We start from the raw sequence: 25337 nt of genomic DNA, 5'->3' as shown, positions 1-25337 counted from the left end.
TTTAGAAAGTAAGTAGGGTCAGATCTGTCTGGGTCCTGGAACAGTGACATAAAGGTGGCATTATAGGGAGAGGAGATGAGTGCCATCATGTCTCTCTGTCTGAGGCTGAATTAGATGCAAAAAACATTGTAACTTCAAAAGTGACTAAAGGTTAAATTCCTCTGTACTTACCCTCTTTGACTCCAGGATTTGGTCTTACCAGACACTAAAATGGATTTATGGGAATAATTAAAGGCTAATCTTTCATCCACAATATTGCAGAAGAAGTTCCTTAGAGTCTTCAACCTAAGCAATATCAGTCAGATTGATTCCAACTTTTCCCTGCAGTTTGCAGATAAAGCACATCTTCATTCAAGAGAAGTTAATGATAACAAGTTGCCAGTTTAAATCAGATCCTGCACCTTACCTTTAGTTCCCTTATTACTGAAGTCTGAGTCCCTTAACTATATGGACACTGATATTGCAATAAATGCTTGCTAATTTGAAAGCTTCTTTCAAGTCTTTTCTTAAGTTTTCTGTGTACCGTTGGGGCTGAGATTGGTGCAGTCACTGACTGCACGTCAATCCAAAATGATCTTAAGGTCAGATCTTAGTGAACTTCTGTTTCAATGATCTGATGTTTCTGGACGAAGAATTGAACAGGAACAATTGATAGTCCTGATGACAAACAGTCAGAAAGGTACTGGAAGTCGAATCCCACCCACCCTGCTCATGGACTGTTTGTCCCACTCCCATCAGGGAGGAGGCTATGTAGTATTCACACCAGGACCACCAGGCTCAAAAACAGTTACTTTCCTCAGTTAATAAGTCTAATCAACACCCTCACCCACAAACCCACCTCTTCACACCTCCACCACTACAACTTCATCATTTCCTGTCAAGGTCACCTTACATACAGACACTCCTGTGCCTAGTACCACTTTATAGAAGGGTTCCCAACCTGGGATCCACAGACCCCTTACTTATTGGTATTGGTCCATGGCATAAAAGAGGTTCAGAACCCCTTTTTATGGACACTTTTTCTGGGAAATGATCACTGCAAACAATAGCCTGTAACTTAGGACATAAGAAATAGGAGCAGAAGTAGGCCATCTGGCCTGTCAAGACTGCTCTGGCATTCAATAAGATCACGGCTGATCTGACCACAGTCTCATCTCGATCTACCGGCCTTTTCCCCATAACCCTTAATTCCCCAAATCCACCCAGCCTTGTAATAAATACATTTACTGAGGTAGCCTCCATTACTTCACTGGGCAGAGAATTACACAGATTCACCACTCTCCAGGAGAAGCAATTCCTCCTCATCTCCATCCTAATCTATTTCTTTGATTCTTGAGGCTATGTCCCTAGTTCCAGTCTGACCCACCAGTGGAAACAACTTTCCTGCCTCTATCTCATCTATCCCTTTCATAATTCTATATTTTTTCATAAAATCTCCTCTCATCCTTCTGAATTCCAGTGAGTTCAGTCCCAGGTGACTCAATCTCTGCTCATAGTCTAACCTCCTCATCTCTGGAATCAACCTGGTGAACCTCCTCTGCACTGCCTCCGAATCCAGTATATATTTCCTCGTATGGAGACCAGAACTGCATGCAGTGCTCCAAGTGCAGCCTCACCAGTACCGTTTACAGTTGCACCATAACCTCCCTGCTCTCAAATTTCAATCCCTCTAGCAATGAAGGCCAATGTTCCATTTGCCTTCTTGATAGCCTGCTGCTCCTGCAAACCAACCTTACGTGATTCATGTCGGAATTGACTTCCCTGTCAGAAATTGAACCACCTGCACAAGCTGCTGTTTTTGTGGTGGGAGGTAAACTCTCAGAAGTGCAGGCCATTTGCAGCAAAGCGTGTATGGGCAAATCGTGGCCGTGGGATCCAGGCCAAAGAGCGAGGAATAAGCCAATGTTTGGCCATCGTTGGAACTGACTTGGTGGAAATTCAAGGCAGCAGAGGTGAGGTGAGTGTAGGTGAGGCTGAGTCGAGGTGGAGGTAGAGTCAAGCCCGAAAGTGAGGAAAGACCCAAGGTATAATTGATTTAAGTGCTAAGTCAAATTAGAAAGGACAGGTACGGGCCGAATCAATGTGGCGAGGTTTAGCCCTCAAGTGTATGGAAGCAGCAGGGCCCATCTCAGTGAGTGAGGAATGACCCGAGGTTTGAACTATTTAAGCACCAGGCTAAATTGAAAATGTCAGGGTGTTGGTCCCAGAGGTGAGGAATGGGCTGGTTCAGCTCACCGTTTCATGAAGTTTACTCACCTCTGAACAAAACTGAGGCTGTGGCCTGCAACCAATGGGCTTCTGTGGACTCACTTTTGTGACAGAATGTTATTTACCTACTTTTATTGCTTGTTGTTTCTCTCTCTAACACTCTGGGGCTTTGACTGCCTTCGTTTGTTTTGACGGGTTCTACTGGGTTTCTGGTTTGTGGCTGCCTGTAAGGAGAGGAATCTCAGGGCTACCAGACAGATTAGGAGGTGTTGTTCCTCCATTCTGAGTGTGGCCCCATTGCGACGGTAGAGGAGGGCATGGATGGATATATTGGAACGGATATGGGAAGTAGAATTAAAATAGGTGGCCACTTGGAAATCTTGCTTTTTCTGGCAAATAGAGTTTAGGTATTCAGCAAAGCAGACTCCCAATCTACGTCTGGTATTATCAATATAAAGGAGGCCACACCAGGAGCACCAAACACAGTGTATGACCCCAACAGACTCACAGGCGAAGTGTTGCCTCACCTGGAAGGATTGTTTGGGGCCCTGAATGGTAGTGAGGGAGGAGGTGTAGGGGCAGGTGTAGCACTCGTTCTACTTGCAAGGATAAGTGCCAGGAGGGAGATCAGTGGGGAAGAACGAATGGAAACAGGAGTTGTAGGGAACGATCCCTGAGGAAAGCAGAAAGTGGGGGTGGGAGGAAGAGATGTGCTTGGTGATGGGATCCTGTTGGAGATGGTGGAGGCTGCAGGAAATTATGAACTGAATGCAGAGGCTGGAGGGGTGGTAGGTGAGGACAAAAGGAACATTATCCCTGGTCAGGGGGCAGGAGGATGGGGTGAGGCAGACGTGTGTGAAATGGAAGCAATGTGGTAGAGGGCAGTGTTGATGCTGAAGGAAGGGAAGCTCCTTTCTTTGAAGAAGGAGGACATCTCCTTCATTCTGGAATGGAAAACCTCATCTTGAGAGCAGATGCGGCGGAGATGGTGGAATTAAATAAAGAGGATGGTATTTTTACCAATAACAGGGTGAGATGAGGTATTCTCCAAGCAGCTGTGAGAATCAGTGACCTTCTGTCCTCTCCTATCAGATTCCCCCTTCTCAAGCCCTGTATCTCTTTCACCAATCAATTTCCCAGCTCTTTACTTCACTCTTCCTCCCCCTCCTGGTCTCCTGGTTTAGCCAATCACTGTGTATTTCATCCTCCCCTCCCCTCACCTTTTCACTCTGACTTCTCATCATTCTTTTTCTCCAGTCCTGCTGAAGGGTCTCGGCCCGAAATGTCAACTGTACTCTTTTCCATCGACGCTGCATGACCTGCTGAGTTCCTCCAGCACCTTGTTGTATAAAGTGCATACACTTTACTAGTTTCTGGAATGGTTCCAAAAGATTTGAAAGTAGCAAATGCCACTCCAAGAAGGGAGAGAGTCAGAAGAAAGGAAACTATAGGCTGGTTAATCTGACCTCAGTGGTTGGGAAGATGTTGGAGTCGATTGTTAAAGATGTAGTTCTGGGGTCCATGATAAAATAGGCTGAAGTCAGCGTGGTTTCCATAAAGGAAAATCTTGTCTGACAAATCTTTTGGAATTCTTTGAAGAAGTAACAATGAGGATAGACAAAGGAGAATTGGCTGATATTGTGTACTTGGATGTTCAGAAGGCCCTTGACAAGGTGCCACACATGAGGCGGCTTAACAAGCTACAAGCCCATGGTATTACAGGAAAGATTCCAGCATGGATAACGCTGCGGTTGATTGGCTGGAGGCAAAGAGTGGGAATAAAGGGAACCTTTTCTGGATGGTTGCTGGTGGCTATTGGGGTTCCACAAGGGTCTGTGTTGGGATCGCTTCTTTTTACATAATATGTCAATGATTTGGATGATGGAATTGATAGTTTTATTGTAAAGTTTGCAGATGATATGAAGATAGGTGAAGGGGCATGTAGCTTTGAGGAAGTAGAGAGGCTACATCGGAACAAGTAGAGAATGGTCCATTTGATGCCATGTCTTTGGGATGTTTTGCTGGAGTAACCTATTGTTTTTCCCAGAAAAAAATCCAAGTACAAATTCAGGCCCAGGGTTCCCTGAACCAAATCTCCCAACCCCAAACAATTTTACTTTCTCAGTAGAACCACATAAGTTGTCAAAGGTGCTAAGGATCGTTAGGGATAAACCAGTTTTAACCAGCAATTATGGGTTAGTGTTCAGTTTTCAAATGAGAACCAGTCTTCAGGTATTTTGAAGGCCAAATCATTGTGTACATTTAAAATGGAGGTTGATAAGTTCTTGATTTGCCAGGGCATCAAAAGTTACAGGGAGAAGGCAGGAGAATAGGGTCTGAGGGAAAATAAATCAGCCATGATGGAATGGTGGAGCAGACTTGATGGAGTGAATGGCCTGATTCTGCTCCCTTGTCTTACAGTTTTATAGTCTTATTTCAAAAGCAACCTGTACAAGCAGCAATTCTGCTAGAAATTCCAAGGACAGCTGGATGAATGCACACCATTGTTAGTTAAGGGAGAAAGCTACTGACTTATAGTGGGAAGCCTCTTTAGTGGTGTAGTTCATAAACTGACATGACCGTAAGTGGAGTGCAGGATTTCTGCATTTCTTAAGTACCTGTGTTTGCTAATCATTGACTTAACGAGAGTCAGTAAGCTTTCGGCTTTCTGTTTAATCTAGTTAATTGGCGTGGCATGGGTTTTCTGATCCTTTGGTTATGCTTCCTTATGGTTATGATTTGTCTGGCAGTGTTGCTTGGTCATGCCACCAAGACTCTGTTGGTGTTCTCATGTGTATGGAGTCCGCCATTCCTCTGCACCTGGGGTCAGACAGTGCCAGCACTTACTGTGACAGAAGGACTCCACCATTAATGGACTCAGTGGATGTATACCATCAGTTGGCTGGAGACAAGGATGCCTTCTTTACTCAGTTCACGTCCCGAATGGCCCGAGTCTATATTCCCAGTGTTCGTTCTGAGCTTCTCCAGACTACATTCAATGTTTTTTTTCTGAAATTCTCTGGGTTGACAATGTCTGTTTGGTCTCCTATGGTATTCAATGTTTCTGAGCTAAGTGCAAACTCCTAAGTTATAAGACCAAAAGATATAGGAGCAGAATTAGGCCATTTGGCCCATCAAGTCTGCTCCACCATTTCACCATGGCTGATCCAATTTTCCTCTCACACCACTCTCCTGTCTTCTCCCCATATCCCTTCAAACCCTGACCAATCAAGAATTTATTAATTTCTGCTTAAATATACATAAAGACTTGGACTTCACAGCTGCCTGTGGCAAAGAATTCCACATTCACCATTTTATGGCTAAAGAAATTCCTCTTCATCTTCATTCTAAAAGGATGCACCTCTATTCTGAGTTTGTGTCTTCTGGTCTTAGACTCTCTCACCATAGGAAACATCCTCTCCACATCCACTCCGTCAAGGACTTTCGCCATTCAATAGGTTTCACTGATGTCACCCCTCACTTTTCTTAATTTTAATGAATACAGACCCAAAGCCATCAAATACTGTTCATACGACAAGCCATTCAATCCTGGAATCATTTTCATGAAACTCCTTTGAACCCTCTCTAGATTCAGCACACCCTTTCTAAAAGAACCAAAACTGCTCACAATACTCCTAGCGAGGCCTCACCGGTGTTTTATAAAGTTTCGGCATTACATCCTTGCTTTTATATTCTAGTCCTCTTGAAATGAATGCTAACATTGCATTTGCCTCCTCACCACCGACTCAACCTACAAGTTCAAAGGTTCAATTTAATGTCAGAGAAATGTACATAATATACATGCTAAGATGTTTTTACTTCAGGAATCCTGCACAGGGACTCCCAAGTCCCTTTGTGCCTCAGTTTTTTGTATTTTCTCTCCATTTAAAAAATGTCAACCCTTTTATTTCTTCTACCAAAGTGCATGACCATACACTTTCTGACACTATATTCCATCTGCCATTTCTTTGCCCATTCTCCTAATCTCTCTAATTCCTCCTGTAGCCTCTCAACTTCCTCAAAACTACCTGCACATCCACCTATCTTTATATTGTCTGCAAACTTTGCAACAAAGTCATCCATTTCATCATCCAAATCATTTGCATAGAATGTAAAAAGAATCGGTCTCATCATTATGAGTCCTGATGAAGGGTCTTGATCCGAAATGCTGACTGTTTATTCCTCTCCATAGATGCTGCTTGACCTGCTGAGTTCCTCCAGCACATTGTGTGCATTGCTTTTGATTTCCAGCATCTGCAGTACCTCTTGTGTCTTTATCTTATTGCGTTTTTTTTTGTGATGTATCGGATCCTGAGTAACAATTTAATTCTCCTTTACACTTGTGTACTGGAAATGCAATTAAACAATTTTGAATCCTGTATCTTGAACTTTAATGTAAATTACTTTACCAACCTTACACTCGGCTTTGTACAATGCACGGTAAGCACGTCCACACTCAATGTGCTTGGTTTATTCGAGAAGAGTAGTTTACTTGGTTATCCTCTGAACTTTTTGAACATTAGTGGAAGTAACAGCATTGTTTACAATTTATGGATGTTGCACGTTTAGGGGATCAGTGGAGTTGACATATTTTAAACAGTGGGATTTATTACTCTTCCTGCAAAAAGGACACTCTTAGTGTTGTGATCGGCAATTAATAGCAAGAATGGCCTGTTGAATTTAAGCAGAGGAGCCCTTGACATTGGCATTAAACCAACTCTGGTCACTACAGAAGCTTCAGTGCCTTTTTCATCGATGTTGAGCACAGCCTCATGAACCACCTACAGGAGCAGAGAAAGCAATAAATCTGATTAATGACGTTAACATTCCTCTCAGCTGCCCAAACAGGCTTCAGAAACAGACTTAGCATTGGTTGCTTTGCTACAGCAGTGTAATGTATAATAAAATCACTCTAAGTTTTGATAAGAAATATATATATATATATAAATTAATGTAAATAAGTAGTGTCAGGCCTACACATGCAAACTCCTCCCAGTCTCCATCCAGTTAATAGGAGTCACTTGCCACTCATTTCGAATTCATCACCTTATTATTCCTCTCCACAACCTGAGGCAACCTTGCCAAGTCTTTAGCATTGTGTCTGTATTTTATGAAGCCAAATTTCAAGCTTGATGCTCAACGGGCAAAAGCCTTGCAAGGATCCGTCCGGACTCGAACCGGGACCACTTGCCTCAAAGTCCAGTGCTGATGCTATTACATCACCGGCCAGCAAACTAATCACCGGCAACCTATTTAAACCCAGCTCCTCCTCACAATCCATGGTCACTCATGTGAGCCAGCCAGCCAGCCAGCATCAAACAGTTGCTCATATCGTTCAGTTACCTTATTGCCGGTGTGCTCTCTTGTTATTATCTCTCTGTTATTATCTGTGTTCTCTCTTGTTTTCTGGCACCACATGGCTTGTTTTGCAGCCAATTATTAAAGTGATTGCTTGCTGCCAAATTGTCTCCAATAGTTTGTGTCAAGCCTCCACTATATTTCCTGACAAGAAGTGCAATGAGAGCAAAAAGATGTAGCTGTTTGACAGGGTCTGGTCCGGAATCCACATTCCGGGTCTCGTTTGGGTCCATCCGGCCCCCGTTCCTGACACTGCTTTACATTCATACTAACCCTGAGTGTCTCATCCAGCAATAAATATTGAAGCAATAAACAGATTTCTCAAAGAGTTCAGTGGGACAGACAGCATCTGTGGTGGGAAAGGGATGGTTGGCGCTTTGAACCAAGATCTCGCATCGGGACAAACTATTGGAAATAGTCAGAAGGTCAGGCCGCACCATTGATAAGAGGAACATCTGAAGACCCTTCACACTGCCCCAGTTCTCACAGTGTGGCCTGACTTGCATTTCCTGTATTCATTCTGGCCACTGAGTTGCGCTCTCCAGCAACCTACTGATTTTAACCCATAGGACAGTTTACAGTAACCAATTATCCTATTAACTGGGACATTTAGAGCTATTGGGAAAGGTTTAAACTAATATGGCAGGGGATTGGAACCAGTATGACAAGGCTGAGGGTGAGCCAGTAGGTTTACAAGTAGTTGAATGTAAGGAAAGCCAAGCCAATGATTGGGTACAAATGCAGACCGAGCAAAAAGTTAAATTGTACCACAGAGGCAAAATTCAAAGGGACGAAGAATGCAGGATTGAAGGTGCAGTATTTAAATATGTGTAGCATTCGGAATAAAGTGGACGAACCAGTGGTGCAATTAGAGACTGGTCAGTATGACATTGTGGGCCTCACTGGGTCGTGGCTGAAAGAAAACCATTGTTGGGAGCTTAACATCAAAGGATATACTTTGTATTGAAAGGACAGGAAGGAAGGTATAGGTGGTGTTGTGACTGTATTGGTAAGAGATGGGATTACATCTTTAGAAAGAGGTGACATAGACCATAAGACCATAACCTTATCCTCTTCAGCTTGTCGGATGATTGCATTTGTTACATTATTGGCCAGAAAATCCATTTTATTGAATTGGAAAGAGATTAATCCTCTTACTACATTCCAATGGCTTTCCCAAACTATATCTTGTTTAAATTTAGAAAAAATCAGAAGTGTCATTTTTGACTCTTCGGTTAAATTCGAAGAAACTTGGAGACCATTTATTCAACACTTTCATACGATGTAACTTGACCTTTTCTGAAATCTTTTTATTATCCTTAAATATTTGGATCGAGGAGCGGAGTTATCAACATTATTGATTGCATCTGATGTAATATAATAGCCCAGCTTTGTTTAGTTTAGTTTTGTTTAGTTCAGTTTTTTTTGGTGTTTTTTTTCTTTCATGTTAATTACATTAAGAGTTTGGGAGGCTTAGTACATTTGTATTATCTATAGCTTATACTCGTATATACTGTTTACCAATAATGTCATCCCAATCTCTCTGTATTACTATTGTTGTTATGCCTATGTATTTGAAAATGAATACAAAGATTTAAAAAGAAAGAAAGAAAAAAAAGACCATAACCCATTGGAGCAGGATTAGTCCACTCAGCCAATTGAGTCTACACCGCCATTCCATCATGGCTGATGACAGAACCTACTCAACCTTATACATCTGCCTTCTCTCCATATCCTTGGATGCCCTACATTTGGTAAGGTGAGGCTGCTTAACAAGATAAAATCCTATGGAGTGACAGGATAGCAGAATGGCTGACCAGCAGGAGGCAGTGAGTAGGATTAAAAGCAGCCTTTTCTGGTTGGCTGCTGATGACGAGTGGTATTCCTCAGGGGTCAGTATTGGGACCCCAACTTTCCACATTGTTTGTCAATGCTTTGGAAAATAGAATTGATATCTTTGTGGCAAGGTTTACGGATGATACGAGGATAGGGGGAGGAATAGGTAGTGCTGAGGAAGCAATGAGATTATGGCAGGACTTGGACAAATTGGAGGAATGGGCAATAATGTGGCAGATGAAATACAGTGTTGGGAAATGTATGATATTGCAATTTGATAAAAGGAACAATGTGTGGACTATTATCTACATGGGGAGAAGGTTTAAACATCAGAGGTGCAGAGGGACTTAGGAGTCTGATGCACCATCAACAACTCACTCTGAGACGTAAAGGCGAGATATCGGATTTTATTGACTGGAAGAAGGAACCAGCAGTGAGTGACCATCATACTACGTCCTGGAGACTGAGAGGCCGGGCCCAGGCTCTGATTGCCTTTCTCCAGGGGTCTGTGGGAGGAGCCACAGGAGCAGTCAGCAGGGGGCGTGTCCAGACAGGCACACGTAGTTCACCACATTCACCCCCCCTTTGTTTTAAAAGAGTCCCCATGTGGCGAAGTTTCTTACAGGTTAAGTCTATCAGGTGGTCGAATCTGTCGCTACAATCTACGTAGCACCGGCTGTGATTGCACAGATGCCAGCGGTGGCGGTGATTGCGCAGGAGACGGGGGTTGTGCTGGTTCCAGCCAACTAGGCGCCAGTGGTTGCTCACGCATGTGCGAGGTGCTTGGTATATATGCGTACGAAACGCCCGGTATATGAGTGTCGTGAAGAGTCTGTGTAGGGCCTGGTGAGCGCGGTGTCACCTCGGGTACAGGGTTCATAGTTACTGGAGAGTGTTCAGGGTAGTGGTCTGCTGCACCTGTGGGCGCCAGGTCGCGGACGGAGACCGTGTCCTCCCGCCCATCAGGTAAGACTATGTAGGCATACTGGGGGTTCGCATGTAGAAGGTGAACCCTCTCGACCAGTGGGGAGTAATTATTACTCCTCACATGTTTCCGGAGCAGCACTGGCCCCGGGGACGTCAGCCAAACTGGTAGGGTGGTCCCAGTGACAGACTTCCTGGGAAAAGAGAATAGGCGTTCATGAGGGGTGGCATTGGTGGACGTACACAACAGAGAGCGGATAGAGTGGAGTGCCTCAGGGAGGACCTCCTGCCATCGAGAGACCGGCAACCCTTTTGACTTAAGGGCTAAAAGTGTGGCCTTCCACACTGTAGCATTCTCACTCTCCACCTGTCCATTTCCCCGGGGATTATAACTCGTGGTCCGACTAGTAGCAATACCCCTAGCTAGCAGGTACTGGCGCAGCTCTTCACTCATAAAGGAGGACCCTCTATCACTGTGGATATAGCAGGGATATCCGAACAGAGTGAAGAGCTGGCGCAGGGCTTTTATGACGGACGTGGCAGTGGTGTCAGGGCAGGGGATGGCAAAGGGGAACCGTGAGTACTCGTCAATAACATTGAAAAATAGACATTGCGGTCAGTGGAGGGAAGGGGGCCCTTAAAGTCAACACTCAGTCGCTCAAAAGGGCGGGTGGCCTTGACAAGTTGTGCCGTGTCAGAACGGTAGAAGTGCGGTTTGCACTCAGCGCAAATTTGGCAGTCCCTGGTCATCGTCCTGATGTCCTCCAGGGAGTATGGCAGGTTCCGAGCTTTCACAAAATGGTAAAATCGGGTGACCCCCGGATGGCAAAGTTGTGCATGAAGGGCGTATAGCTGGTCGAGCTGTGTGCTAGCACATGTTCCCCGGGATAGGGCATCAGGGGGCTCATTGAGTCTGCCAGGCCGGTACAGGATATCATAGTTGTAGGTGGAGAGTTCTATTCTCCACCGCAAAATCTTATCATGTTTGACTTTGCCCCGCTGTTAGTTGCTGAACATGAACGCAACTGAGCGCTGGTCAGTCAGCAAGGTGAACCTTTTGCCGGCGAGATAGTGCCTCCAGTGCCTAACAGCCTCCACTATGGCCTGGGCTTCTTTCTCCACCGTGGAGTGCCGAATTTCAGAGCCTTGGAGGGTGCGAGAAAAGAATGCTACTGGCCTGCCTTCCTGATTGAGGGTAGCAGCCAGAGTGAAATCGGAGGCGTCACACTCCACTTGGAAGGGAATGGTCTCGTCCACCGCATGCATCGTTGCTTTGGCAATGTCCCCTTTAATGCAGCTGAAGGCCGCGCAGGCCTCCGCAGAGAGGGGAAAAGTGGTAGACTTGACCAGGGGGTGGGCCTTGTCTGCATAATGGGGGACTCATTGGGCGTAGTAGGAAAATAATCCAGGCACCATCTGAGGGCTTTGAGAGTGGTGGGAAGAGGGAGTTCTAACAGGGGGCGCATACAGTCGTGGTCAGGGCCAATGACCCCGTTTTCCACGACATACCCAAGGATAGCAAGTCGGGTGGTTCCGAACACACACTTGTCCCTGTTATAAGTAAGGTTCAGAGCTGCGGCCACTTGGAGAAATCGTTGGAGGTTGGCGTCGTGATCCGGCCAGTCGCGACCACAGATGGTGATGTTATTCAGATAGGGAAATGTGGCCGTCAGTTGGTACTGGTCCACAATCCGGTCCATTTCCCTCTGGAAGACAGAGACACCATTCGTGACACCGAAGGGGACGCGCAGGAAGTGATAGAGCCTGCCGCCTGCCTCGAAGGTGGTGTAGGGGCGGTCCTCTGGGCGGATGGGGAGCTGGTGATAAGCGGATTTCAGATCTATTGTCGAGTACACCTTGTACTGAGCTATCTGGTTGACCATATCCACGATGCGGGGTAGGGGGTACGCGTCAAGCTGCGTGAACCTATTGATGGTCTGGCTATAGTCCACCACCATCCTATTTTTCTGCCCAGTCCGAACAACAACCACCTGGGCCCTCCAAGGGCTTGTGCTTGGCTCAATGATCCCCTCCCTGAGCAGCCGCTGCACCTCCGACTGAATGAAGGCCCTGTCCCCCGCGCTGTACCTCCTGCTTTTAGTTGCCACAGGTTTACAGTCGGGGGTCAGGTTGGTGAATAGCGGTGGGGGAGGGACCTTGAGAGTGGAGAGGCTGCAAGTGGTGTCCGTAGCGCAGCTGTCGGCATGGTGCTGGGCGGGACGTGTGGGCCCGTGTGTGTGTGTGGTCAGTAGTGATGAAGTCCCACAAAACTGAGGATTCCGGACAGTGAGTGGTGGGAGGGGCCCGTCATATACCATAGTCACACTTTCGAGAGGGCTCTGGAAGTCCAGCCCCAATAGCACAGGTGTGCACAGTTGAGGCATGACCAGTAGCGCAAAGTTCCGATATTCTGTGCCTTGCACCACCAAAGTCGCTACACAACCCCCCCGGATGTCTGTGGAATGTGACCCAGAAGCCAAATTGATCCTCTGACTTACCGGCCGTGTTGCGAGTCCGCAGCGTTGCACTGTGTCCGGGTGAATGAAACTCTTAGTGCTGCCCGTGTCAAACAGGCATCTAGTCCTGTGCCCCTCCACCTGGATGTCCATCATGGACCTTGCAAGCTGGTGTGGGGCGCTTTGGTCGAGGGTTACGGTGGCCAGAGTTGAGCCGTCGGGGTACCCGGTAAGCATCGGTGGGTCGGGGGCGGGGCATGCTGACGTCGACAAAGATGGACGCCCACATCCGGGGTACCCGGTAAGCATCGGAGGGTCGGGGGCGGGGCATGCTGACGTCGACAAAGATGGCTGCTCACATCCGGGGTACCCGGTCAGCATCCGAGGATCGGGGGCGGGGCATGCTGACGTCGACAAAGATGGACGCCCACATCCGGGGTACCCGGTAAGCATCCGAGGATCGGGGGCGGGGCGTGCTGACGTCAACAAAGATGGCCGCCCACATCCGGGGTACCCGGTAAGCATCGGAGGGTCGGGGGCGGGGCAAGCTGACGTCGACAAAGATGGCCGCTCACATCCGGGGTACCCGGTAAGCATCGGAGGGTCGGGGGCGGGGCGTGCTGACGCCGACAAAGATGGCCGCCCACATCTGGGCATGCAAGATGGCGGACCCCATGTCTCACCCGCAGCGCTGCACTCCGCTCGTAGTTTAGACTTACAGACCTTGGCGAAATGGCCCCGCTTTCCGCAGCTGGAGCAGGTCGCTTCTCGCGCCCAGCAGCGTTTTCGGGGATGTTTACCGACCCCACAGAAATAACACAGCATGGGCTTCTGACGGGCCGCAGCTGTGGTCGGGTTCGGGGAGCTCGTGGAATCGCGACTGGCAGCGGCGTTGGCGAATTCGCTAGCAGGAACCGGCGGTGGCAGGGTCTGAGGCGTCCACGGAACCGGCGGGGAATCACGTGGCTGGACAGCATCAGCGTTGTGCAGCGCAGCTTCCAGGGTGTCGGCCGTCTTGATCGCCGAGCGTAAGGTAAGATCCGAGTTCTCCAGCAGCCGCTGGCACACGTACACTGACCTCAGTCCTGTCACAAAGGCATCTCGTACTAGCAGCTCCGCATGCTGTTCTGCCGTGAGCGTCTTGCAGTCGCAAGTTCGGACAAGTGTCTGTAGTGCTCGGAGAAACTCGGCGCTTGATTCTCCAGGCCGCTGTCGCCGGGTAGCTAAACGATGTCTTGCGTAGACGGTGTTCACCGGCTGCAGGTACTGTCTTTTGATGGCATCCAGTGCCCCATCGTAGGTCGGCAGGTCTCTGATAATTAAATAAACTTTTGGGGTGACCCTCGAGAGGAGAATTCTGTGCATGACGGCAGGGTCAGTTGCACGAACCTCCTCCAAGTATGATTGGAAGCATGCAAGCCAGAGTTCTAAAGCGAGAGCTGCTTCAGGGTCTTGGGGGTCCAAATCCAATCTTTCCGGACGTAAAACGGTTTCCATGTTTTAAAACTTCCAATCAATAAAATTGATGCACCATCAATAACTCACTCTGAGACGTAAAGGCGAGATATCGGCTTTTATTGACTGGAAGAAGGAACCAGCAGTGAGTGACCACCATACTACATCCTGGAGACTGAGAGGCCTGGCCCAGGCTAAGATTGCCTTTCTCCAGGGGTCTGTGGGAGGAGCCACAGGAGCAGTCAGCAGGGGGCGTGTCCAGACAGGCACACGTAGTTCACCACAGAGTCCTTGTGCAAGACTCCCTGAAGGTTAATTCACAGGTGGAGTCTGTGGTTAAGAAGGCAAATGCAAGGGGAATAGAATAGGAGAAAGGAGATAGTGCTGAAACTTTACAAGACACTAGTCAGGCTGCACTTGGAGTATTGTCAGCAGGTTTGGACCCCATATCACAGAAAGGATGTGTTGTCATTGGAGAGAGTCCAGAGGAGGTTCATGAGGATGATTCCAGGAATGAAGGGTTAACATATGAGGAGTGATTGGCAGCTTTGGGCCTGTACTCATTGTAATTGAGAAGAATGTGTGGGGATCTCATTGAATCCTACCAAATGTTGAAAGAACTAGATAGGGTGGATGTGGAGAGGATGTTTCCAATGGTGCGAGTATCGAGAATTAGAAGGCACAGCCTCAAAATTGAGGGGTGACCTTTTAGAACAGAGGTAAGGAGAATTTTTTTTTTATAGCCATAGAGTGGTGAATCTGTGGAATGCTCTGCCACAGATGGTGATGGTGGTCCGTGGGTATATTTAAGGCTAAAAAAGTTGATCATTTCTTGATATGGCAAGAAAACAGATGTATGGGGTAGAGTGGAATCTGGGATCAGCCATGATGGAATGGTGGAGCAGACTGGATGGGCTGAATGGCCTAATTCTGCACCTATATCTTCTGGTCTTATGGTCTTTGAACTGTGGGAGGAATGTGGAGCACCTGACAGAAACTCACATACACACAGGAACGTAGGAATGTACCAACCTGCGTACAGATGGTGTCTGAATTGAACTCGGAATGTTGTTGCTCCGAGCTGTAAAGGCTTCACGCTAACCGCTACACTACCTTGCTCTCCAAATTCAGATTATCAGTATCAGAAAACTTTTAACTTTCAATGCACAAATCTCAATAGCATTTAAAAAGTTTTATTCTTTTGACGCTTACCAAGGCTCAGACTTCTGAATTGTTCACACTGTTCATATCATAGTCCAAGGTTTGGAATGACTATTGAGCATTTCAATCAAAAGTTACCAATTTAAGCATAAATAAATGTTAAAAATCGACCTTTGGGCAGGGCAGATAGGAACGGTGCATGCTTTTCAGTAAGGCTTGATGTGCAGAGTTACTCTGTCAGATGTACAGAATGAAACATTTGCAAGGTTCTTAATACCATGTTAGAGGAAAGTTCAAGATTATTCCTTCACTGGGGTCTCCAATCTTTTCCTGTCATTAACTGCTTATCATTTTCATGAAGACAAAGGGGATGGTTATGAACTTCAGGAGAACTCACACCCTCTTTTCATCATCAGCTCAGCAGTGGGAACTGTGAGCAGTTACAAACTCCTGGGAGGGCACCTCACACTACCTCTCACTCCAGTGGATGGCAGTATTGAGGGACTGATAACACTGGGCCAATTAATACTCATAAACACAAGAGATTTTGCAAATGCTGGAAATCCAGAGCAACACACTCAAAACGTTGGTGGAACTCAGCGGGTCAGGCAGCGTCTATGGAAATGAACAAGGCAGGACTTATGAAGGGTCTTGGCCTAAAACTTCGACTGTCTGTTCCTTACCATTAGATACTGCCTAACCTTCTGAGTTCCTCCACCACTGCTCAGCTATATTTATCAGGGTTCAACGTGTAGACCTGTGAGAAACAGTGTGGGTGGATTTCCTTGGAACAACTCCTTTGTTGGAACTGACATTCTCAGGATCTAAACTAAAGTGTAAAGATACAGGAAAGGAACAATGTAGATTTGAACTGTTTCCATGGCAACTTTCCAAGAATCATAAAACGGTGCATTCCTTTTTAGTCTCAGTCTTTCCAAGCATCTCAATGATCTTGTGTCAGTATTTCATCTTGGCATTGAAAAGTTTTGCCTGTTAAGTTTTCTGTGGACGTTAGCAACGTTATAATGTCCAATAACCAAGCTTGTAAAGATTGTGCCTTCTGTAGTTTGGCAATGAAATACAATCCGAACACTTCATCTCTTATTATCACCATAAGACATACAAGCTGAATTAGCACCAGCAAGTCAGCCCTACCATTCGATCAAGGCAATTTTTGCCACTCAACTCCATTCTCATGCCTTCTCCCTTTAACCTTTGACATTCTTGCCAATCAAGAACCTGTCAATCTCTGCTTTAAATACATTAATTCCACGGATTAACCACACTCTGGCTAAAGAAAGTTCTCCTACTCTGTTCCAAACTGATGTCCCTGCATTCTGAAGCCTTGCCCTCTGGTCTTTGACACTCCCACTACTGGAAACATCCTTTACACATAAACTCTAAATACTGTAGGTTTTTCAATATTCAGTCTCCGAATCCATTCCTGGCACTAGTGATTCTTGAAACACTACTACTAATTTAAGTTTATTTATTTAGATACACAGTGGAACAGGCACTTCCAGCCCTTTGAGCCTCACCACCCACAATTGCCCCAATTTAACCCTGGCCTAAGCATGGGACCATTTACAAAATGAACTAACCTACCGACTGGTACATGTTTGGCCTGTAGGAGTAAACTGGAACACCTGCAGGAAACCCAAGCGATCACAGGGAGAAATTCCAAATTCCTTACAGACAGGCAGGAACTGGACCCGGGTTGCTGGTACTGTAAAACATTTGTGCTAATTACTATACTACCCTGCCTCTCCATTCTCTTCATCTCCCTCTTCTCCATAGATGCTGCCTGACCTGCTGAACTCCTCCAGTATTTTGTGTGTGTTACTCTAGATTTCCAGCATCTGCAGAACCTCTTGTGTTCATGGTTTGTTGTTCTTCTAGAATCTTTGAGAATAGTTCATCCAGTCGAGCTGACTTGTTCACCTTCAGATCTTTCAGCTTTCTACGCACCACCTGACTACACTCACTTTGGTGCCCAAATCTCAAAATTCTGACATGTTTCTAATATCTTCCACACTAACACAAAATACTTATTCATTTCATCTACCGTTTCAATGTTCCCCATTACTACTTGTGAAGGATCACTCTCCAGTATCTCACTGTCCCCTGCATGTCTCTTCGGGAAGATGGTATTAGCTTGCTGCATACGCAATGATTGGAATGCATTTTGCATCTGTTGGCTCTTCGAAGAAGTCCCACACCCTTCCTTAATCCTCAGTTGTGGGAGGAAGACAATATTCCTGTATTGCAAACGTAAGAGATTCTGCACTTCCTGGGAGAGCTCATTCCTCACAACCTCTCATTGTCTCAAAACCTGCCCTACACAATCTGGAAAGCTCACCAACAACTGTACTCTCAGAGAGGCCTGAAGAGAGCTACGCTATATACATTTAATCTACCGCAGATGTGCAGTAAAGAGCTCCCTAACAAGCTGCATCACTGCCTGGCATGGAAAGTGGGGTGGGCCGGAGGCTCTTCCACAGGCAGTCAGATCTGCCCAACACATCACTGGCACCAGCACCAGCCCACCCACCATCAACGATACATAGTGTATAGAGAAATGTGTTAGAAAAGGACCAGTAACATCTTCAAGGATCCCACCCACACTGATCGGAACGTTTGTTCCACTGCCATCAGGGAGGAAATTATGTAGCATCCACACCAGGACCACCAGACTCAAAAGCAGTTACTTTCCCCAAGCAGTGAGGCTGATCAACACCTCCACCCACTAACCCCCCCCACCCCCACACCCTCAACCACCACTACTTTATCATTTCCTGTCAGAGTCACCTTATGTACAGACACTCCTGTACCTAGTGTCACTTTATGGAAATACTACCATAAACCTATGAACACTATTTTGTTACTTTTTTCGATTTTTGTTTTACTTACTTAATTCACTTTTTAAATATATATATATTTATTCCATATATTTACTTATTGCATATATTTTATTACATATATTTTTGGAATGAGCTTCCTGTAGAAGTAGTAGAGGCCAGTTCAGTTGTGTCATTTAAGGTAAAATTGGATAGGTATATGGACAGGAAAGGAGTGGAGGGTTATGGGCTGAGTGCGGGTAGGTGGGACTAGGTGAGATTAAGGGTTCGGCACGGACTAGGAGGGCCAAGATGGCCTGTTTCCATGCTGTGATTGTTATATGGTTAAATACATACATTTGTTACAGTCATTTATATTTTAATTATTATGCATTGAAATGTACTGTTGCCATATAACAACAAATTTCACAATATATGCCAGTGACTTAAAACTGATTCTGATACAATCAATCTATATATATGCTATCTTATGTATTTATATTTATTGTCTTCTTATGTAACACATGTAAGACAATCCATTATTTTATTAACACAGTTATGCTATTGGGTATTTTTTTTTGCTGATCGCCTCAAAATGCAAATTTATATAAACAAATATTCCTTTAATTGCTTTATACAATCGAGTATTTCAGTTTTGCTGTTTAAAATAAAATTTCCAGTTGATTAATAAGTTAGGCTTGTTGAATTAGCCAATAGGATTTGCCTTGTTAAGATTTCAGCCAATAAGATGCCCCGGAGAGAAAAGCAGTAATGGGTAGCCATTCTAGAGAGAGCAGGGGATTGAAGAAGTTTCAAGAAAGATGGAGAAAGGCAGTGAAGAGAAATAAATTTGAAAAAGCAGACCAAGTTTAAAATAGGAAAATAAAAAACTGTCTCCTCTTGCCCTCTCTCCAAGCTCATGTGCTAGCTGGCTGACTGAAAGTTATCTGGACATTCTCCAGAAAACCATCGTCTACGTGAGGATTTTCTGATATCAGTATCTGTCCTTCCACAGCGCAGGACCATCTTGGCACCGTGAGTAAGGGAAGGGTAGCAACTGGATTGATTAAGCGGCAATGAGCTCCTACGATGATATGCACGCTATAGACTGACATCTATGTGATGGGCCCTTTTCTTCATTTTGTTTGTTGTAGTTTAAAATATTTTGCCAATACAATTTCAATTCAAGTTTGCTCTAGTGTGAGTTAAACTCTTTGCTTCCTGCCAAACAGTAAATTTGCATGGATGTGGCAGTATTCATATTAGCAACAGTCCTACTTTTCCTTAAAGGAACAAACAAACTGTTATGTTTTTTGTTTACCTGAATCATATTTATCCTACATATGTTTATTTATTAGAAATGGTTTCCTCGTTATTCCCCATGCATCGTCGAGTTATGCTACTGTCAGTTTGTATTCACAGTACGAGTTATTTCATTACAGGCCTACGGCAAGACGACTACACACTACGACATAGAAACAGAAACATAGAAAAGCTACAACACAATTCAGGCCCTTTGGCCCACAAAGTTCTGCCGAACATGTCCCTACCTTAGAAATGACTAGGCTTGCCCATAGCCCTCTACTGTTCGAAGCTCCATGTACCTATCAAAAAGTCTCTGAAAAGACCCTATCGTATCCACCTCCACCACTGTTGCTGGCAGCCCATTCCACGCACTCACCACTCTCTGAGTAAAAAAACTTATCCTTGACATCTCCTCTGTACCTACTCCCCAGCACCTTAAACCTGTGTCCTCTTGTGGCAACCATTTCAGCCCTATCCACACAATCAATGCCTCTCATCATCTTATACACCTCTATTAGGCACCTCTCATCCTCTGTTGCTCCAAGGAGTAAAGGCAGAGTTCACTCAACCTGTTCTCATAAGGCATGCTCCCCAATCCAGGCAACATCCTTGTATATCTCCTCTGCACCCTTTCTATGGTTTCCACATCCTTCCTGTAGTGAGGCAACCAGAACTGAGCACAGTACTCCAAGTGGGGTCTGACCAGGGTCCTATATAGCTGCTCCTAAATTCAATTCCACGATTGATGAAGGCCAATACACCGTACGCCTTCTTAACCACAGTGTTAACTTGTGCAGCTGCTTTGAGCGTCCTATGGACTCGAACCTCAAGATCCCTCTGATCCTCCACACTGCCAAGACTCTTACCATTAATACTATATTCTGCCATCATATTTGACCTACCAAAATGAACCACTTCACACTTATCTGGGTTGAACTTCATCTACCACTTCTCAGCCTAGTTTTGCATCCTATCAATGTCCCGCTGTAACCTCTGACAGCCCTCCACACTATTCACCACACCCCCAACCTTTGTGTCATCAGCAAATTTACTAACCCATTCCTCCACTTCCTCATCCAGGTCATTTATAAAAATCACAAAGAATAAGGGTCCCAGAACAGATCCCTGAGGCACAACACTGGTCACCGATCTCCATGCAGAATATGGCCTGTCTACAACCACTGTTTCCCTTCTGTGAGCAAGCCAATTCTGGATCCACAAAGCAATGTCCCCTTGGATCCCATGCTTCCTTACTTTCTCAATAAACCTTGCATGGGGTACCTTAACAAATGCTTTGCTGCAATCTGTATGCACTACATCTACTGCTCTACCCTCATCAATGTGTTTAGTGTTTGTTATTGTGTTCTTTATGTTACTGTGTTTTTTTGTGCTGCATTGGGTCTGGAGTAAGAATTATTTCATTCTCCTTTACACTTGTGTACTGGAAATGACATTAAGCAATCTTGGATCACTGCATCACTGGCTGGTATGGAGAGGCTGCTACACAGGACAAAAAGAAGCTGCAGGACAAAAAGAAGCAGGTTGTAAATCTAGTCAGCTCCATCTTGGGCACTAGCCTACAAAGTACCCAGGGCATCTTTAGGAAGTGGGGTCTCAGAAAGGCAGCGTCCATTATTAAGGACAACCAGCACCCAGGGCATGCACTTTTCTCACTGTTACCATCAGGTAGGAGATACAGAAGCCTAAAGGCACACACTCAGTGATTCAGGAACAGCTCCGATTCCCCTTTGCCTTCTGATTCCTAAATGGTCAAGGTCACGGGTTGCAATGCTGCCCTCTGCAGGCGGGTTTTCTGGCAGCTAAACATTGGGCAATAGCTCTTTCAATTGACTCTGGGTAATGCAAAGTAAAATATTAAATCACATGTTCTCCAGAATGAAAGATCCCTAAAAAGGACGAAAAGACATAATTTCTCAAATTTCCTGACATATGTCAGTGTCAGTGAACACGAGAGATTCTGCAGAAGCTGGAAATCCAGAGCAACACACAGAAAATGATGGAGGAACTCAGCAGGTCAGGCAGCATCTATGGAAATTAATAAACAGCTGGATGTTTTGGGCCAAGACCCTTCTCCAGGACTGGAAAGAAGAGAGAGAAGATACAGAATAAAGAAGGTGGGGGAGAGGAAGGGATGCATGCTAGATGTTGACAGATGAAGCCATGTGGGTGGGGGAGGGGGATGAAGGGAGAAGCTGGGAGATGTAAGGTGGAAAAGGTGAAGGGCTGGAGAGGAAGGAATCTGAGGAGAGGAGAGTCACCATGGGAGAAAGGGAAGGAGGAAGGGCAAAGGGGAGTGGTGATAGGTGGAAAAGGTAAAGGGCTGGAGAAGAAAAAGATCTGCCAGGAGAGGTGAGTCACCGTGGAAGAAAAGGAAGGAAGGGCACTAGGGGGAGGTGATAACCAGGTGAGGAGAAGATGTAGGAGGACAGAGTGCGGAAGAGGGAAGGGGAGGGGGACAATATAGTGATAATCACTGTAGTATTACTAAATATTTGGGTGGTGGAGGGGAGGTAGGTCTTTACCAAAGAAGATATAAGGTTCTTCCTCCTTCTGCTAGCCTGCAGGTCACCCTTGTGCAAGATGTAGCACCTGATTAGCCCCCCGATTAGGGTCATGTGAAGTCATGGGAGCAGGTGGCGGATGGTTGCATGGGCAGCTGATGCACATCACAAGTCCTGGTTATGTGACCATTGTCAGCAGGATGATAATCTCTGAAGAGTATTGATAATGATTGGGGTCACTTGTCTTGTAAAGATACTGTCCAGAAGAAGGCAATGTCAAACCACTTCTGTAGAAGAACTTGCCGGGAACAATCATGGCCATGGAAAGACCATTATCACCCATGTCATATGAATGAAGTGAATTTATAAATATAGTGACCAGAGATATTAAACCTGATTCTGATAGTTATTCTGATCCCAACTAAAATTTCCCAAAGTTTTGTCCAGAGTTTCACGATCTTTTTTCAAGATAAAAATTGATTGCACAGCATATTTCTGTTGAACACGAAAGTATCTTACCTTTGACAGTTTTAGTTGTGTAGATTTAGTTATCTTGGAGAGGTTTGCATTTTTAGTGAACAGGTCGGTGACACCCATTGCCATCAGTATATGTTTGAGTTGGTAGGAAGACTTGAGCAATAACTTTGGAAGGCGTAGATCCACAGACCTATTGTAAACAGGGTCAAGAATATATTAGTTCCATTGTTTCTTAGGTTTTTCATTTAATGGAGCCACTCCCATCGGGAGGAGGCTACGTAGCATCCACGCCAGGAACAGTGACTTTCCCAGTGAGGCTGATCAACACCTCCATCCACTAACCCACCCCTCTAAACCCCCACCACCACTACTTTATTATTTCCTGTCAGTCCCCTTATGTACGGCCACTCCGGCGCCCAGCGTCACTTCCCTTACACTTGTGTACTGGAAATGACTTGAATCTTGAATCTTGTCATCTCTATGTATAATTGAAAGACACTGTCAGACTTCATCCATTGACTTCACAATGTATAAGATAGAACATACCTCAATACTGAACCAGAAAACCAATGTTTCTGCAAAACTTTTCAGTAGAAATCTACAGCCTGCTTCATGACAGTGAGCATTACATAAATTTATGAGGGGTATAGATGGGGTAAATGCAAATACACTTTTTCCATTGAGGTTGGGTGAGACTGGAGCTAGTCATAGGTTAAGGGTGAAAGGTGAAATGTTTAAGGGAAACATGAGGGGAAACTTCTTTATTCAGAGGTGATGAGAGTGTGGAATGAACTGCCAGTGGAAGTGGTGGATGTGGGTTCAATTTCAACATTTGAGAGAAATGTTGATCCGTGCAAATTTTGTGTGGTTTGCTTTGGAATCATAATGTCCATGCTGACTGTGAATATACTTATTCTTCAGCAGGGGTCACTAATGAGCAAGCACAAGCACAGTCTACTTGACTGTTTATTAAAATATTATTCAAATTAACCAAAGAAATGGTTTAAATCTAAAATTATAGTTTTGCATGGAAATTTGTAAATATTTTTCTTACAGTGTCTATATGTTTTAAGTACAGCAAATTATTGACATATATTTCTTTCATCCTTAATGCTCAGTATGGGTTAGGTAATGAAGATTATTATGAAATGAATAAATATAATTTAATTGGAGTGTTTTACTCTGAGTATTGTTGATTTATTGTTTCCAACCAAAACATTTACCACACCAGGCTTTGCAAAGGGTAATATTGAGCCATATATTTTATTTCTGAGTAGTTTTCTGAAAGACGCAGTGTGAATGTATAGCATCCTTCACAACTTCCCAATGATTCAAATGAATCCCAGCCAGTGAAATGCTTTAGAAATGGCTCACTGTTGTTGTGTAGGAAGCATGGCAGCCAATTTGCACTCTGCAGCCTTCCAGAAACAACAGCGTGATAACAATGATAATTTATGCTCAGCGATGATGCCTCGGGAACAAAAATACCAGATGGAGCCCTGCCTCAACACAGCAGAATCTGTCACCAAGGATACCCACCGCTGACCGAGATACAGGTGGGATAGGCCCTTCCAGCCCTTTGAGCTGTGCTGCTCAGCAACCCCTGGAATTAATCCTAGCCTAATCACAGGACAACTTACAATGACCAGCTAACCTACTAACCAGTAGTACTGGTTAGATGTGCTAACTGTTCCGCCCTCATTTAAAGATACAGCACAATAACAGGACAACATGTAAAACACACTGGAGGAACTCAGTAGGTTGGACAGCATCCATGGAAACGTTGGGTCCTGACGAAGGGTCTCAACCTGAAACGTTGACTGCTTGTTTTCACAGATGCTGCCCGACCTGCTGAGTTCCTCCAGCGTGTTGTATGTGTTGATTTGACCCCAGCATCTGCAGTGTACTTTGTGTTTACAGTAACAGGACCTTTTGTCCCAACGAGTCTGTGACACAACAACAGAAGTGTAGCAAATTAAGCTAGTGTCTGGTTCATCTTTGGACTGCGTGAAGAAACTGGAGCACTGGAAAGAATCGCATGTGATCACGGACAGAACATACAAACTCCTTACAGACAGCAGTGGGAAACAAGCCCCAGTCACTGGCACTGTACCAATGTGCCACAGCGCTGTGCTCATTTGTGTCATACCATCTTCTCTCTGTTACCACTAGGCATGAGCTACAGAAGCCTGAAGCCCCACACTACCCAGTGCAGAAGCAGTTGCTTTCTATAATCATCAATTGGTCTGCACAAACCTAATCCCGTCTCAATAACAGAACGCCATGGGACACCAATTGAATTTCTATTGTGAGTCATCATCTCTATTTTTTCCACCAATGAACAGCAATTTTTCCTCACTCTCTTGTGTAATTAATACATAATTTAAATTCTGTGTGTTGTCTCCAGTTTCAGGCCTGTGGCTGTTGCAAGCAAATTTTCCAGTGCACCTGTACCTCAACACACTTATAGACTGAACAATAAATTCACCTTGATTTGGCATCAGTTCTCAGGAGCCTTGGTTAAACACTTTATCTAAAGAGCAGAGGCTCCAATTGCACTGGTGAATCAGCCAAGACTATTTTTTATTTATCTTGAGATGCAGGCCCTCCAGTCCAACAAGTTGCTCTGCCCAGCAACCCTCGCCTACTCACAGGACAATCTGCAATGACCAATTAACTTAGTAACCGGCACATCTTTGGACTTTGGGAGGAAATCAGAGCACCAGGAAGAATCCTGTGCAATCAGAGACAATGTACAAACTCCTTACAGAGCACATCAGAACCGAACTCTGAACTCC

The 25337-nt window shown here is 45.2% G+C and overlaps 1 protein-coding gene across 1 annotated transcript in view; it reads right to left on the bottom strand.

Moving 5' to 3' along the window:
- Positions 1 to 6589: 6589 nt before the first annotated feature.
- LOC132389984 (alpha-1-antitrypsin-like) overlaps positions 6590 to 25337 on the bottom strand; it is a 35412-nt gene continuing 16664 nt past the window's right edge. The window contains exons 4-5 of the mRNA XM_059962562.1: positions 22582 to 22729; positions 6590 to 6989 (exon numbers count right to left, since the gene is read on the bottom strand). Of these exons, the coding sequence (XP_059818545.1) occupies positions 6801 to 6989; positions 22582 to 22729 (337 nt within the window). The 3' untranslated portion in view covers positions 6590 to 6800. The remainder of the gene's footprint in view (positions 6990 to 22581; positions 22730 to 25337) is intronic.

This window comes from Hypanus sabinus, chromosome 2, assembly GCF_030144855.1.
Source record: "Hypanus sabinus isolate sHypSab1 chromosome 2, sHypSab1.hap1, whole genome shotgun sequence".
In the NCBI taxonomy this organism is placed as follows: Eukaryota; Metazoa; Chordata; class Chondrichthyes; order Myliobatiformes; family Dasyatidae; genus Hypanus; species Hypanus sabinus.
This window is presented reverse-complemented; position numbering and strand designations above follow the sequence as displayed.